At 43.9% G+C, this 17,082-nt stretch overlaps 2 protein-coding genes across 2 annotated transcripts in view; both read left to right on the top strand.

The window, feature by feature from the left end:
* Positions 1-1,771: 1,771 nt before the first annotated feature.
* LOC310675513 (uncharacterized protein) lies at positions 1,772-16,460 on the top strand. Its single transcript, XM_083436269.1, has 3 exons — positions 1,772-1,904; positions 4,717-4,843; positions 13,179-16,460. Exons 2-3 carry the CDS (start codon positions 4,810-4,812, stop codon positions 15,938-15,940), a joined length of 2,796 nt encoding a protein of 931 aa, XP_083292395.1. The 5' UTR covers positions 1,772-1,904; positions 4,717-4,809; the 3' UTR covers positions 15,941-16,460.
* LOC310675685 (uncharacterized protein) overlaps positions 1,772-17,082 on the top strand; it is a 92,496-nt gene continuing 77,185 nt past the window's right edge. Inside the window, exon 1 of the mRNA XM_083436695.1 lies at positions 1,772-1,877. The gene's annotated coding sequence lies outside the window, so the exon portion shown is untranslated. The remainder of the gene's footprint in view (positions 1,878-17,082) is intronic.

The raw sequence follows: 17,082 nt of genomic DNA, 5'->3' as shown, positions 1-17,082 counted from the left end.
CAGGGAGAAAGGCAGGATATCAACAACAACAACAACAACAACAACAACAACAACAACAACAACAATTCGGGTGCACATTCTCAAAAAGTTCTTGTTCCTCCTCCTCTTCTCCTCCCAACTGTGCTGCAGTGAATCAGGCCAGAGTCCAGCTTGCCAGGATCATAGAATGACAGAATTATGAATCAGGCCATCGGTCCATCTACCTCAGGGCGCCCCACACTGACTGGCAGCAACAGCTCTCTGGGGTTTCTCTCCCAGCCTTAGCTGGGGCTGCCAGTGGGGACTGAAGGCGAATTTCCACATAAATCATAAGATCTAAAATTCAGAATACAACATTAATATCAATAACAATTGAAAATGACACAGACAAAAACCCAAAACCATTTGAAGAAGGAGGCCTATCTGCCCAGCAGTAGCAGCAGTATTTTTATTATTTATACATACCCCGCACATCTGGCTGGGTTTCCCCAGCTACTCTGGCCGGCTTCCAACAAAATATTAAAATACAATAGTCCATCAAATATTAAAAGCTTCCCTAAGCATAACAACCATCCATTTTTAGTCCATTGAGTTAGAAATTCAGCATTTCTGGAAGGGGAAATGGCATACTATTGAGTGTTTGCATAGCAACATGCTTAAGAAAGTTTTGGTTATTCATGATGAGAATAGGATTTATTTATTTTGAACTTCGCTTGGTTCCTCCTTGGCAGCCAGTGAGATGATTTCAGCAGGGCTAGAACTCAGGACCCGCTGCCTTGAGGGACATCTAAGAGCAGTTGGGCAGGGGAAAGGTCTCCCTTGGGAGGTGGTGGACTCTCCTTCCTTGGAGGTTTCTCAGCAGAGATCGGACGGCCATCTGCCATGGATGCTTTAGCTGAGATTCCTGCATTGCTGGGGGTTGGACTAGATGACCCTGGGATCCCCTCCTATCTCTCCACTCCTGAATTCTAGGAGGAGCTTCCTTGCCTCCTGCAAAGCCCTTTTCCCTGCAAGCTCTTCCTCTGGTTTCTGGCCAAGGGAGGGAGATGCTCAGAGTGTTATGTATTGAAGTTCTCACTCTGGCCACCAGGAGTATCGTGCACAGTGGTACCTCAGGTTAAGAACCCAATTCGTTCCGGAAACTGTTCTTAACCTGAAGCACCACTTTAGCTAATGGGGCCTCCTGCTGCCGCTGCACCGCCAGAGCACGATTTCTGTTCTCATCCTGAAGCAAGGTTCTTAATCCAAGGTACTTTTTCTGGGTTGGCGGAGTCTGTAACCTGAGGCGTCTGCAACCTGAAGCGTTTGTAACCCGAGGTATCACTGTATATAGTTTTCACTTTGGGCGGGAAACCCTGGGTTGTTGTTGCCACAATGTTGACAGCCTATAAAAGCCGGCCGGCTGAGCTGGTTACTGTTCAGTTCTGTTCCCACTTACAAATAAAGAGCTGCTTTGGAAAAATCGCTGCATCGTCTACCCACTATTGAACACAGAGCCCAGCCAAGAGCCAAAATCCCACCCCCCCAATAAAGCACCCCTTGCCAGAGGCAGAGCCAGGGAAAAGCTGCCCCCTTAGAGCCATTCAGAATGATAGAAATTAATAGAAATCAGAGTTCTGCCCTGGCTAAGTGATTGTGCAATGGGGAGGGGGGGGGGGCTGAGCTGGGCGGACTCGGCTTGGCAAGGGTTAAAGGGAACCTGCCTTCCTAGAGAGGCCAGGATGAGGTTTCCGGCTTCCCAGGCAGCAAGGCTCTTCTTCTTCCTTAGTCTTCCCGCCTCTTAGTGCTTTCCTGTTTCGGTGTCTCCCCTGCAAGGGCTGCCTCGCTCTCTCTCCCGGGATCTGGTGAGTCTCCTCTCTCTCTGGGATCTGGTGAGTCTCCTCTCTCTCTGGGATCTGGTGAGTCTCCTCTCTCTCTGGGATCTGGTGGGGGTCCCAGGGCTGCAGCAGGGGAGGGGGCCTGGGGGGCCTGATCTGCTCCTGCAGGGGGGGGCACCCCAAGTCAGAGAGGACAGGGTGAGGGGTGCCAAGACCCCCCCCCCCATATGCTCCTGCTACCCAGAGGAGGAAGGAGCCCCGGGGCTGAGAGCCAGAGCTTTTTGCCAGACTCCCCAGGAGGAAGGTCAGGGAAGGAGAGAGCGCGTGCCGGGAAGGGGGGGGGGGACCCCAGGTCAGGGAGGAGAGGGTCCTGCCAGGGAGGGGCCGGGTCTGCCACGCTCTCCTTCCTGCAGAGCATAGAATCATAGAATCATAGAATCATAGAATCATAGAGTTGGAAGAGACCACAAGGGTCATCGAGTCCAACCCCCTGCCAAGCAGGAACCACCATCAGAGCACTCCTGACATATGATTGTCAAGCCTCTGCTTAAAGACCTCCAAAGAAGGAGACTCCACCACACTCCTTGGCAGCAAATTCCACTGTCGAACAGCTCTTACTGTCAGGAAGTTCTTCCTAATGTTTAGGTGGAATCTTCTTTCTTGTAGTTTGGATCCATTGCTCCGTGTCCGCTTCTCTGGAGCAGCAGAAAACAACCTTTCTCCCTCCTCTATGTGACATCCTTTTATATATTTGAACATGGCTATCATATCACCCCTTAACCTCCTCTTCTCCAGGCTAAACATGCCCAGCTCCCTTAGCCGTTCCTCATAAGGCATCGTTTCCAGGCCTTTGACCATTTTGGTTGCCCTCCTCTGTACACGTTCCAGTTTGTCAGTGTCCTTCTTGAACTGTGGTGCCCAGAACTGGACACAGTACTCCAGGTGAGGTCTGACCAGAGCAGAATACAGTGGCACTATTACTTCCCTTGATCTAGATGCTATACTCCTATTGATGCAGCCCAGAATTGCATTGGCTTTTTTAGCTGCCGCGTCACACTGTTGGCTCATGTCATGTTTGTGGTCAACCAAGACTCCTAGATCCTTTTCACATGTACTGCTCTCAAGCCAGGTGTCACCCATCTTGTATTTGTGCCTCTCATTTTTTTTGCCCAAGTGCAATACTTTACATTTCTCCCTGTTAAAATTCATCTTGTTTGTTTTGGCCCAGTTCTCTAATCTGGAGCAGAGGATCCCAAACTCAGTTGGCCTTTTGCCCCCCCTTCAGAAAAAAATGTCTCCCACGAAATCTCGCTTCTTCATACAAAGGAGTCCCTGGGACTTTAACTCAGTGTGACATCGCTCAGCGTCATTGCAGAACAGAGGAAACATCTGCTAATGGTTTTCCAAAGCTGGACAAGGAGATGGAGTAGACACCCCACCACGGGGAGGAAAGGGGGGAAAGAAAGGAGAGGAGTAAAGAGCGGGATCCCAGCCCAGAGTCTGGCTGCTGCATTGGGGACCAGTTTCCCAGTGTCTCCCAGGGCAGCTCCCCACGGAGGCCACTGCAGCAATCCCCTCGCACCCAGAGCATGGCATCCCAGGACCACATCCTCTCTGTCCCAAAGGGGTTGTTGCTGGCAAAGCAGCCGGAAATGGGCGCTGCTACTCCCTGAGCCTCCAGGGAGCTTGGCATCAATGGCTGTGCGTGTGTTCAGCCATCTAAGAGAAGAATAATAATAAATTAGCTGCCTAAATTTCAAAGGAGATGTCTTTGGCCCCGCCCACTTGGCCCTCAGGGGGTTGACCAGATACATTCCTGGCCCTCAGAGCAAAGAAAAAGGGACCCCACCCCAGGAGTCTGACTTGAAAGTGGCAGAGAGTCCAAGAAAAAGAAAAGAAAATAGAATTTGGGCAACTAGCTGGTTTTAAACTTAATAAGGCCAAGATGAAAAGGTTAACTAAAAATACAGTTTAAGATATGGTGGAAGAATTGCAAGGCAAGTATTTGGGAATATGGTTAACAGCAAAGAGTATGAATTTAGCTGGCCCTCAGAGCAAAGAAAAAGAGACCCCACCCCAGGAGTCTGTCATGAGAGCGGGAGAAATGTGCCCAGAAGTGGGGGTGGGGGGAGAGCAACTCCTGAGGACCCCCCGGGTGAGGACCCCCACTTGAGCCAAGCATCCATTTTTCACAAGATACAAATGACTCCTTGGTCAGTCTGTTCTGACTTCATGCATTTACTTTAGGGAAGCATTTAATGTTTGATGAATTACTGGATTTTAATATTTTGTTGGAAGCCGCCAAGAGTGGCTGGGGAAGCCCAGCCAGATGGGTGGGGTATAAATAAATTATTATTATTATTATTATTATTATTATTATTATTATTATTATTTACTGGGAGGCAGGAGCAACCAGGCTGATTCACATCGCATAAATCCCTTCCGTTGCCTCCACATTTTGCATTGCAATCTTCCTTCTAGGAGGGCTAGAGTACGGTTACCAGATATTTTTCAATGAATCTGGGGACCCCCTTTTTTGGGGGGATGGTGAGGCAAAAGACCCTGGCTCCCTCTCCTTCTGCCAGAAGCCCCCCTCCCTGCTCGTCTCTCAGAGCCAGGAGACGTCTGACAATGGAGGAGCAAAGGCAGGCTGCACACTGGCGCACTGTTGGATTGCTTGCAAGAATGGTCAGGGTTGGCCCTGTCCATAAGAAATCCAGTTGCAGCAGATGAATGTCCGTAATTAAAACACAGAATAAAAGAATTCCATTAAAGCGTTGAAATAAGCATCCAGAATTAAAATGTGCAGCAAAGCCATCCTATTGAAACAGCGCAGCAATTAACAGGAAGGAAATAACAGAGCATTGTGTAGCAGATCATATTTCTGCTGTCTCAGAGGACATTTCCCTTTTTCTTTTAGGGTCCAGTGTGCTTTGAAGACATCTCTGTCTGTTTCACGGACGAGGAGTGGGCGTTGCTGGATCCTGACCAGAGAGCTCTGCATAAGGACGTCATGGAGGAGAATCGGGGGATCGTGGCCTCTCTTGGTAAGGCTCCCTGTGGGATTGTCCTATCTGCCTGGAAATTCAAAAAATACCTCTATGTGACAAACCTCATACATTTCCACAGAGCTCAACAGCGCCCCCTACAACACCTGGGAACCTAACACCCCCACAATAAACCTTGAACAGTAAATTACTGTTTTTTTTCCTTATATATATAATTTTTAAAATTGTTTTCCATTTAATATTGTACATTTGTGTCATCATTATCCGCTATACCACCCTGGCTCTTTAGAGCCTCAACTTCCTTCCCTGCCGCCTCAGATTTCGAAATTAACATTTATATCATTGCAATTTGTACATTTTCCAATTCCTATTACACTCATTACAGAATGGCTCAAAATTTAAATATAGAAAGGTAGAAAATTTCTCATTATAAGTCTTCAGACAACCCTGCAAGTGATGTTAATTGCTTACAATAATCTTTCAGATATCGTATAAATTTACTCCAACCCTTCTGGAATCCTTAATCGTGCTGGTTTTCCTGTCAGTGTCACCAGATTTGCAAAGCCCATCATTTTCATCTGCCAATCTTCTAACAGAAATTCTCACCATGTCAATTAATACTTAGTTTGGGAACCTTTAGCTTTAATTCTGGCCTTACAACGCCTTCCCATGGAGTGAAGCAAGTTTCTTAGTTCTGCAGCTGTAATAATACGAAACCAAGATCCAATTATTGCCTCTGTTAATTGGGCTTTATTGCTGGGTTGCTTCTGACTAACACGTTTCTTTAGTTGGCTCCATAGATTTTCAATTTGGTTAAGGTCTGGGCTATTCCCAGGCCATTCCAGCAGTGGAATATGATTATCTTGAAACCACCTTTTGCACACAGCAGCAACAAGACATGGAGGTGAATCTTGTTGAAATAGAAAACAAACAAACAGATAGAAAGGTTCATTATCTGGGAAAAGATCACATGCAGAACGCTTCAGTTTGGGCTCAAGTATTTCATTTATGTATTTTGGGGCATTTACATTCCTTTGATGACACAAATTCGTCCCACACCTTTTGCTCGCATATTTCATGCCATCAGTACCAAGCAAGGAGGTTTGGGTCTCATCACTCCAAAGAACACTGTCCCTGTTACAATATTTTTTTAATTTTTTTTTTTAATTTTTTATTTTTTCCAATGCAAAATCATAACAAAAATTACAAACATTGAATCCAAAAAAATACTATACAAACAAACAAAACGGAACATACAAAAAAAAAAAAAAACCCAGAAAAAAAGGGGAACAAAACAGAATCAAACGAAAACGAAAAAGCACACATTTACAGGAAAACAAAACATATCACTACGTACATTTACACATATTGACTTCCTTCCTTTGTTCTAAAACCTCAGTAAATTTACTCTTACTGTATTGTTGTGTCTGGTTAAATTACTTTCATCTTTATACTTTTTTTTTTTATATATACACCATTTTTTTCCCCTTTAACCCTGTAAAGCATCATTCATTACATACCAATATACTTACTCCAGAACAATGTTTTTTCATATACTCTTTTGCACAACCCCATTCTTTTAATAATTTCTGGTTCGATTGTCCCCTTATAAATGCTGTGAGTCTTGCCAGATTTATGTATTCACAAAATTTAATTTGCCAATCTTTCACTGATGGAATTTTCCTCCCTTTCCAGTTTTTTGCTATAAGCATCCTGGCAGCTGTTGTTGCATAAAGGAACACTTTCCTTTGATTTTCGGGAATATCGTTTGTAATTAAGCCTAAAAGGAATGCCTCTGGTTTTTTACTGAAAGATATTTTAAACATCTTTTTGAGTTCTTCGTAAATTTCGTTCCAGAATTGTTTAATAGGTCGGCATTCCCACCACATGTGAAACATTGTTCCTATTTCTTTTTTACATCTCCAACAGGTATTTGAATTTAATTTATAAATTTTAGCCAATTTTACCGGAGTTAAGTACCATTGGTACACCATTTTCATAAAGTTTTCTCTTATTATGTAACATGCCGTGAACTTAATATCATGTTTCCATAATTTCTCCCATTGTTCTAGCCGAATCACATATCCTATATCACATGCCCATTTGATCATGACTTCTTTTACTTCTTCATCCTTTAATTCCCATTCTAATAAGAAATTATACATTTTGGATATATTTTTTTTTGAGTTTTGTAATAATACTTTTTGTAATTTTGATTCATCTTTTTCAAATCCTATTGTTTTATCCTGATTGAATATTTGTGCAATTTGGTGATATTGAAACCATGTAGTACAGTATTGGGTCACCTCTTCATATGGTCTTAATTTTAGTTGGCCCTGTTCTTCCTTTAGGAGCTGCTGGTATGTCGCCATTTTTCCTATAGTATTTTTCTTTTTAGCAGATGTTACTTCTAACGGTGAGACCCACCATGGGGTTTTCGGTTCTAACAACCTTCTATATCTCACCCAGACCTTGTATAATGCATTTCTAATTACGTGGTTTAGGAATTCTTTATGTACTGCCACTTTGTTATAAATTAAATAGGCATGCCAACCATATCTGTTGTTCCATCCCTCCAAATCCAAAATGTCACTGTTATCCAATTTGATCCAATCCTTGATCCAAGTAAAGCATGCCGCATCATGATATAGTCTCAGGTCTGGGAGTCCAAAACCTCCCCTCTCTTTTGTGTCGGTTAGTAATTTATATTTGATCCGTGGGTTTTTGCCTTGCCATATAAACTTTGTTAGGTCCGTTTTCCATTTTTTAAAACAATCATCTTTACCTATTATGGGAATCATTTGAAAAAGGAACAATAGTTTTGGTAAAATATTCATTTTAATAGCTGAAATTCTACCCCAGAGTGTTAAATTCAGTCTTGTCCAAGTTTCCATTTCTCTTTTTGTTTCTTCCCAGTTTTTTTTATAATTATCTGCAAACAAATTTATATTTTTCATTGTTATTTGTATTCCTAGATATTTCACTTTTTTTACAATTTGTAATCCAAATTTTTCTACCAGTTCCTTTTTCTCTTGATCTCCCATGTTTTTTACCATTAGTTTCGTTTTTTCTTTATTCAAGGCAAAACCTGAGACCCTTCCAAAGTTTCCCATTTTTTCTAGAGCCTTTGCTATGCTTTCCTTTGGGTTTTCCACCATTAAGACTAAATCATCTGCAAATGCCCTTATTTTGTATATTTTCTCTCCTAGGGATATTCCATTTATTTCTTGATCCAGTCTGATTTCTTGATTTAATATTTCCAAAACCAAAATAAATAATAACGGTGAAAGTGGGCACCCTTGTCTGGTGCCCTTCTGTATTTTAAAATAATCAGTTGTGTCATTATTTATTATTATATTTGCTTCTTGTTGTTCATAAATTGCTTTTAGCCCTCTTGTAATTTGGTCCCCCATGTCCATCTGGTCTAATAATATTTTTAGAAATTTCCATGATACTTTGTCAAACGCCTTTTCCGCGTCCACAAAAACAAAGGCTACCTTCTTACTCGGTTTCATGTCTAAATACTCGATCATATCAATCACTGTTCTTATGTTATCACTCATTTTCCTGCCCGGCAAGAACCCTGCCTGCTCTTTATTTATGCAATCCTGCAAAACTGTCTTTAATCTTGTTGCCAATATTTGTGCGTAGATCTTATAATCATTATTTAGTAATGATATTGGTCTGTAATTGGTTATAAACTCTTTACTTCGTCCTTGTTTTGGGATTACTACTATGTGAGCCTGTTTCCAGGTGTTGGGAATCTTCCCGTCTTCTAGTATTCTATTTAAGAGTGTTTTCATAGGTGATAATAATGGTTCCTCTAATTTTTTGTAATGTATTGCAGTAAGACCATCTGGACCTGGTGATTTTCCCAGTTTCATCTTAATTATCGCTTGATGAAGCTCTGTCGTGGTTATTGGGGAGTTTAGATCTTGAATCTTTTCTTTCTTAATTTTAGGTATATCCTTTCCATATAAATACTTTTTTATTTCATCTTCTGTCTCATTTCCTGCTTTATATAGCTTGTTATAATATTTTATAAAGCACTTTTTAACTTCTTCAGGATTATCTAAAGTTCTCCCTTCTTCCACTATTTTATCAATCAGTTTTTCCTTTTGTCTTTTTTTCAATTGCCAGGCTAGCATCTTTCCGGGTTTATTTGCAAATTCAAACGACCTTTGTTTCATCCATTTAATATTATCCTCAATTTCACTATTTAATATTGCTGAAGCCTGGGTTTGTAATATTTTTAGTTTTTGGTTTATTAGATCATTTTTTGGTTGTTTTGTTAATAATTTTTCATTTATTCCTATTTCTTTCCTTATTTGTTCTAGTTTTTGTTCTCTGATTCTTTTCCTTATTGCACTTTGTTGTATGTAAAAGCCTCTTATGAAAGCTTTACTTGCATCCCATATTGTCCTGATGTCTGTATCCTGTTCTTTATTTAATTCAAAAAATTCTTTCATTAGTTCTTGCGCTGTCCCTGTTACAATATAGAAGCAATGCTGCTGCGAGCTGATTGCTTGGAAACGTCACATGATGTTGGGAGTGACTGTGGGAAACAGACAGCACCGGAATTAGCTCAGAGTGTAATATGAGCTGCACAGGAAGTGTTTGTTCAGTCGTCTGCTGGAGTTTGAAGAGAGCAGACATGTTTTTTGTAACAATGCAAAGACAGAAATAAAGCCATGTAAATACGTTTCTGTCTATCTCTTTCCCCTGCCGGGGGGCAGGAAAGAGGGGTGTGTTCTTCTCACGCTGAGAAGGATCGCCTATCGCGACCTCTGCCTGGCTCCTGCCGGGAGAGCAGACCGGGAGGTCAACAGGAGACCAAGCCGGGTGCCTGGGAGAGTTGCCAGTTTCTCCTGATAAAAGCTTGGAATCCATTGTTCCGCTGTCCAGTTACCATGGCTTTCAGCCCAGTTTAATCTTTTCCACCTTTGCTTGAGAGATAATGGCTTTTTCCTTAGAATTCTAGCATTTAGACTAGTCCTTGCGCTCAAATTCACATTACATTGCCCCATGTCATCTTGTAAACACCCAGATGATTTTTTTCCGTCACGTAGGTGCAGTCTCTCCATTTTCGATCATAACTTGCTGTTGTGCACCTTTTCCTGCCTTTACCAGTCTGATTTTGTAGTAACTGAGTCAAATATATAGAAAGGCCAGCTTTGGTTGTTTCCCCCAATCTTGTTTCTAATTTCTTCATAATTGTAGCCTTGCTCACTTAATAGTACTAATTTACATGGCTTTCTGGGTGACCAGTCAACTCTTTGTGCCATTTTTAAAATTTTATTATGTCTGCAAACTCACTAAATGAAATAAGACAAAAAAACCAACCAACTTGATCACAGAACACACTGACAAAATCACTGAAATCACATAACACACTGACAAAAGTCAACCTAAGCAAGTTGTGCTTGCTTTTTCTGGTTATTTGACCATAACTTTTAATAAAATACTGTGGCAGCAGCAAGACGCAAACACGTACAGTCAATTAAAAGTTGGTTTTATTCCAGAAAAAACATGCCTCTCTGCCCCCATGACTTATGGCTACCCTGATGATGACTCAACTAAATCCTCAGCTTTGTTCCTCTTCCTCCGGAAACAACGCGTGAAAACGAATCTCTTCTGTCACTTCTGTGATGTCAATTTCCCCTTTTCTTGTACCGCTCCTCTCCCGCATTCCTTCAGGCTGAGAGGCTTGGAAACTGGCTCAGACAAACTATTATCTGATAACTCCTGTATTTATCTGGGCTGTGACCTCCCCCCTGTACTTTCCTCTGTTCTTCCCATAACAATCCTCCCTTTGTGGTATAGTGGTTAAGAGCAGTAGACTCGTAATCTGGGCACCCGGGTTCACGTCTCCGCTCCTCCACATGCAGCTGCTGGGTGACCTTGGGCCAGTCACACTTCTTTGAAGTCTCTCAGCCCCAACCACCTCACAGAGTGCTTGTTGTGGGGGAGGAAGGGAACGGAGAATGTTAGCCGCTTTGAGACTCCTTCGGGTAGTGATAAAGCGGGATATCAAATCCAAACTCCTCTTCTTCTTCTTCTTTTCCCTCTGGGCTCCCGTCCAATCTGGCAGCTGCTGCTGTTCGCTTGCTGGCTCCAGCCTTACATCACCCCCCCCTCTAGGGGCCCCCTCCTGTTCCTCCTGCCTCTCCTCTTCCTCTCTTGGGGTGCTCTGGGCCACTTCCCACCATTCCTCCTCATTGTCCTCCCTCCTGGTTGCTGCTCGTCTGCTTCTTCCTCCCACTCGGGCTCATTCTCCCCTTCTTCTTCCCATTTCAGCTCTTCCTCTACCCAACCTTGGGGTTTGGGTTTCCTGGGGTACCTACAATGAAACTCGCTCTGCAACCTTGGTACATGTATGTTTCCTGTGCTCTCCCATGAATTCTCTTCTGGTCCATACCCCTTCCAGGACACAAAATACTGCACCCTCTACCTCTCCTGCCAGAGTCTAGTAGCTCGTCCACCTCGTATTCAGGTTCACCCTCCACCAATATCGGCAAGGGTGGTGGTTCCTTCCTCTCCTGATACGGGTGTCTCAGCATCAGTGGAGATAGAAGCAACCGATGGAACACCAGATGCATCTTCATTGACTCAGATAGGCGTAGCTTGAACAACACAGGGTTGATTTGTTCCACCACTTCAAAGGCCCCACCCTTTGCGGTTCCAGCTTACGGCACCATCCCTTGCTCGGCCAGTCTTTTGTGGACAACCATACTTGGTCCCCCACCCTTATCTCCTTGCCCACCTGCCTGTGTTTATCTGCTTCCGCCTTGTACTGAGCCTTCGCCCTTTCTAGGTGATCCTGCAAAATACTGTGCAGCACTTCCATTTCTTCTGCATACTGTTCTGCTGCTGGCACTGTGAGGTTGTCCCCCTGCCCTGGAAACATCCGTGGGTGTCTCCCTTGACAAGCAAAAAATGGTGTTTGTTGTGTCGATGAGTGTATTGCGTTATTGTAAGCGAATTCAGCCAGTGCCAAGTTGTCTACCCAGTCATCTTGTTGGTAATTCACATAACATCATAGATCCTGCTGCAATGTGGCCTTCGTCCTCTCTGACACTGTTTGTCTGTGGGTGTTTAGCTGACAAGAGGCATATTTCCACCTTCAGCGGTTACATCAGTTTTCTCCAAAACTGGGCTGTGAATTGTATTCCGCTATCTGACACAATCTTCCATGGTAGTCCAAACTTCCATGGTAGTCCATGCTTGGCGGGGGGTTGGACTCGATGACCCTTGTGGTCTCTTCCAACTCTATGATTCTATGATTCTATGATCCATGCAGTTCGAACACATGTTCCACGAAGAGTTGCGCTGTCTCGTGTGCCGAGGGTAGTTTCTCGGAGGGTACAAAATGTGCCATCTTTGAAAAAAGATCCACCACAACCCAGATCACTGTCTGTTTCTGCGACTCTCGCAAGTCGGTGATGAAATCCATGGCAATGGTTTCCCTCCTGGTCGATCGTTCGGGAGCATCAAAACCTTCCTTGTGCCTGAACATCACAGCGACTGATGGCAACAGACATCAGCACACTTAGGAATCTGCAGAGTCTTCACAGCCTGTGTAACAGAACCAGCAACTCAGCATTTTGGCTAATCTACTTTATTTACATATAAAACACTCGGAGCATTCTGACTTAGCTCCTTCCTTTTTCACATCAGACAGCAAAGAGAGAGAACAAAGGATAATAGTCCTACTTCACGGAACACAGTAACACAAACATCCTGTCTCTGTCATTTCCCACTCTGTGGAATGAAAACATACACCGTCATGTGATAGACAACAATCCCATGACTGCAGACACGGGGAATGAATCTCCAATAGGTAGTGGTTGTAGTAGGCCTGCTGGGGTCTCGCGGGTCCTCTGCCCGTTGACAGGTGTTACACGCCCATACATACTCCTTGACCTCCTCTTGCATCCTTGGCCGCCAGAAGTCTTGCATTACTAGGCATTCTGTCTTCCATTGCCCAACAGGGCCTGCCATCGGACTATTGTGGCATTGTCTGAGTACCTTGGCTCAGAGTTCCCCTTCTGGGACGTAGAGGGCTCCCCCTCTGTACAGCAACCCTCCTCTCTGTGAAATCCTTTGCATCACTCCCCCATTTTGTATCACCTCTTTCTTCTGAGCAAACCCATCTTCCCCCATTGGCTTCAGAAACTTGGCCATCATCGCTGCCAGTCACAGTTGCTCAGGATTGAGGATCAGTCTCTGTTCCGGCACGGTTTCAGTTCCGAAGTATTTTGGCTTCCTGGACCATGCATCTGCTCCCTGGTTCTGTGACCCCAACACACCCAATTTCCTTCAGTTCTTCTTCATTTGTTCCTGAGGCTCAAATCTCTTTTTGCCTCCATTGCAGATTGTGATGAATTGCAGATCGAGAACAAGGATGACCACGACAAAATCCCCAGAGAGGAGAAGCCACGTAAGAATTTGGAGTGTGGAGAGAGCTCCCATTCCAGTTCCCAACAAAGAAATCTCAATGGAAAGAAACACTATCAGTGCATGGAATGTGGAAAGAGCTTCAGTCAGAGCTCTGATCTCAATTCCCACCAAAAAATTCATACTGGGGAGAAACCCTTTCAGTGCATGGAATGTGGAAAGAGCTTCAGTCAGAGCTCCTCTCTCACTTCCCATCAAAGACTTCATACAGGGGAGAAACCCTATCAGTGTGCAGAATGTGGAAAGAGCTTCAGTCAGAGCTCCTCTCTCACTTCCCATCACAGAATTCATACAGGGGGAAAACCCTATCAGTGTGCAGAATGTGGAAAGAGCTTCAGTCACAGCTCCAATCTCACTTCCCATCAAAGAATGCATACAGGGGAGAAACCCTATCAGTGTGCAGAATGTGGAAAGAGCTTCAGTCAGAGCTCCTCTCTCACTTCCCATCACAGAATTCATACAGGGGGAAAACCCTATCAGTGTGCAGAATGTGGAAAGAGCTTCAGTCACAGCTCCAATCTCACTTCCCATCAAAGAATGCATACAGGGGAGAAACCCTATCAGTGTGCAGAATGTGGAAAGAGCTTCAGTCAGAGCTCCTCTCTCACTTCCCATCAAAGACTTCATACAGGGGAGAAACCCTATCAGTGTGCAGAATGTGGAAAGAGCTTCAGGAAGAGCTCCGATCTCACTTCCCATCAAAGAATTCATACAGGGGAGAAACCCTATCAGTGCATGGAATGTGGAAAGAGCTTCAGTCAGAGCTCCTCTCTCACTTCCCATCACAGAATTCATACAGGGGGAAAACCCTATCAGTGTGCAGAATGTGGAAAGAGCTTCAGTCACAGCTCCAATCTCACTTCCCATCAAAGAATGCATACAGGGGAGAAACCCTATCAGTGTGCAGAATGTGGAAAGAGCTTCAGTCAGAGCTTCGCTCTTACTTCCCATCAAAGAATTCATACAGGGGAGAAACCCTATCAGTGTGGGGAATGTGGAAAGAGCTTCCGTATGAGCTGCCATCTCACTTCCCATCAAAGAATTCATACAGGGGAGAAACCTTATGAGTGCATGGAATGTGGGAAGAGCTTCAGTCACAGCTCCAATCTCACTTCCCATCAGAGAATTCATACAGGTGAGAAACCCTATCAGTGCATGGAATGTGGAAAGAGCTTCAGTCAGAGCTCCGATCTCAATTCCCATAAAAAAATTCATACTGGGGAGAAACCATATCAGTGCATGGAATGTGGAAAGAGCTTCAGTATGAAGACCTCTCTCACTTCCCATCAGAGAATTCATACAGGGGAGAAACCATATCAGTGCTTTGAATGTGGAAAGAGCTTCAGGCAGAGCTCCTCTCTCACTTCCCATCAAAGAATTCATACAGGGGAAAAACCCTATCAGTGCATGGAATGTGGAAAGAGCTTCAGTCAGAGTAATGATCTTACTTCCCATCAAAGAATTCATACAGGGGAGAAACCCTATCAGTGTGCAGAATGTGGAAAGAGCTTCAGTCACAGCCCCTATCTCACTTCCCATCACAGAATTCATACAGGGGAGAAACCCTATCAGTGCATGGAATGTGGAAAGAGCTTCAGTCAGAGCTCCTCTCTCACTTCCCATCACAGAATTCATACAGGGGGAAAACCCTATCAGTGTGCAGAATGTGGAAAGAGCTTCAGTCACAGCTCCAATCTCACTTCCCATCAAAGAATGCATACAGGGGAGAAACCCTATCAGTGCATTGAATGTGGAAAGAGCTTCAGTATGAAGGCCTCTCTCACTTCCCATCAAAGAATTCATACAGGGGAAAAACCCTATCAGTGCATGGAATGTGGAAAGAGCTTCAGTCACAGCCCCTATCTCAATTCCCACCAAAAAATTCATACAGGGGAGAAACCCTTTCAGTGCATGGAATGTGGAAAGAGCTTCAGGAAGAGTGGTCATCTCACTTCCCATCAACTAATTCATACAGGGGAGAAACCCTATCAGTGCATGGAATGTGGAAAGAGCTTCAGTCACAGCCAAAGTGTGACTTCCCATCAAAGAATTCATACAGGGGAGAAACCCTATCAGTGTGTGGAATGTGGAAAGAGCTTCAGTATGAGCTGCCATCTCACTTCCCATCAAAGAATTCATACAGGGGAGAAACCTTATGAGTGCATGGAATGTGGAAAGAGCTTCAGTAGGAGCTCCGCTCTCACTTCCCATCAAAGAATTCATACAGGGGAGAAACCCTATCAGTGCATGGAATGTGGAAAGAGCTTCAGTCAGAGATCTGATCTCAATTCCCATAAAAAAATTCATACTGGGGAGAAACCATATCAGTGCATGGAATGTGGAAAGAGCTTCAGTATGAAGACCTCTCTCACTTCCCATCAGAGAATTCATACAGGGGAGAAACCATATCAGTGCTTTGAATGTGGAAAAAGCTTCAGGCAGAGCTCCTCTCTCACTTCCCATCAAAGAATTCATACAGGGGAAAAACCCTATCAGTGCATGGAATGTGGAAAGAGCTTCAGTCAGAGTAATGATCTTACTTCCCATCAAAGAATGCATACAGGGGAGAAACCCTATCAGTGTGTGGAATGTGGAAAGAGCTTTACTCGGAGGTACTCTCTCACTTGCCATCAAAGAGTTCATATTGGGGAGACATCAGCTTTAGGAGTTCAGCTTTAGGAGACAAGGAAATCTGCACTTTTTAAAAATGTGGTGAGAAGAGGGTTACATATGTGTATTTTGTATTTTTATATTGTGTTTTTGTTTTATGTTGTAACCGCCCTGACACGTGGCAACAGGAGTCAATCTTTAGACGCTGAGGGTTTTTTGCGCCCCCATAAAATATTTGAGGGGGCCACCACCCAAGTTAGTAGGCATTGCCATTCTAATGGCCTGCATGCATCATGTGTTTGATTGTGCAAGGCAGACCTTACCTGTCCCACCACCAATATTTTATTCAATTCAGCACCACTGGGTCAAGTATTATACAAATTAAACAAAGACATAAATCGCCCTCCTTTGCACATGTTCCAGCTTGTCAATATCCTTATTTATAATCATTTTTAAAATTTATGTACCCTTCGTCTGAAGATTTCACAATATAAACATACAGGATGAAAGCATGGCTTTCTCAAAAACAAGTCCAGCCAGATAAATCTCTCCTCCCCTTTTTATGGATGGAGTTACAAACTTTGTTGATCTGTGAGGAAGCCGGTAAAATGTGGGCTGAATGAGGAAACTGTTAACTGGATTTGACTGACCGAACCCAAACAGTCCTCCTTCATGGTTCCTCATCATCCTGGGGTGCTGCAGGGTTCTGTCCTGGGCCCGTTGTTGTTCAACGTCTTTATAAATGACTTGGATGAAGGAACTGAGGGGCTGCTCATCACATTTGCAGATGACACCAAATGGGGAGCAGAGGCCAATGTTGCAGAAGGCCGAATCAGATCAAGGGCAGGAATAGTACCACTTTATTTTGCCTTGGTCAGACCCCACCTTGAATACTGTGTTCAATTCTGGGCACCACAAGTTAAGTATCTTAAATATTGGTTGCCTGGAGAAATCAAGGTGGGGGAACACAATCCGTATTCCTTGAGTGCAGCTCATTTATAAAGTTGGTTTTATTCCAAGAAAAGAACAGATTACCAGGAGCTCTTCTCCCGCAAGCTGGTCGCCATTACGATGATGACTCATCTAAGTTCTCAGTGTCACGTTTCACCCTACAAATGCAACATGGGAGGAAACTTCTCTTCGTACTCTGTGACAAATTGTGTCCTTTTTCCTGGAACCCCCCTACGCTCTTGAATACTCGAAGGCTGGCC

The sequence above is a fragment of the Podarcis tiliguerta genome, assembly GCF_965153285.1.
Source record: "Podarcis tiliguerta genome assembly, chromosome: 4".
NCBI classification, from domain to species: Eukaryota; Metazoa; Chordata; class Lepidosauria; order Squamata; family Lacertidae; genus Podarcis; species Podarcis tiliguerta.
This window is presented reverse-complemented; position numbering and strand designations above follow the sequence as displayed.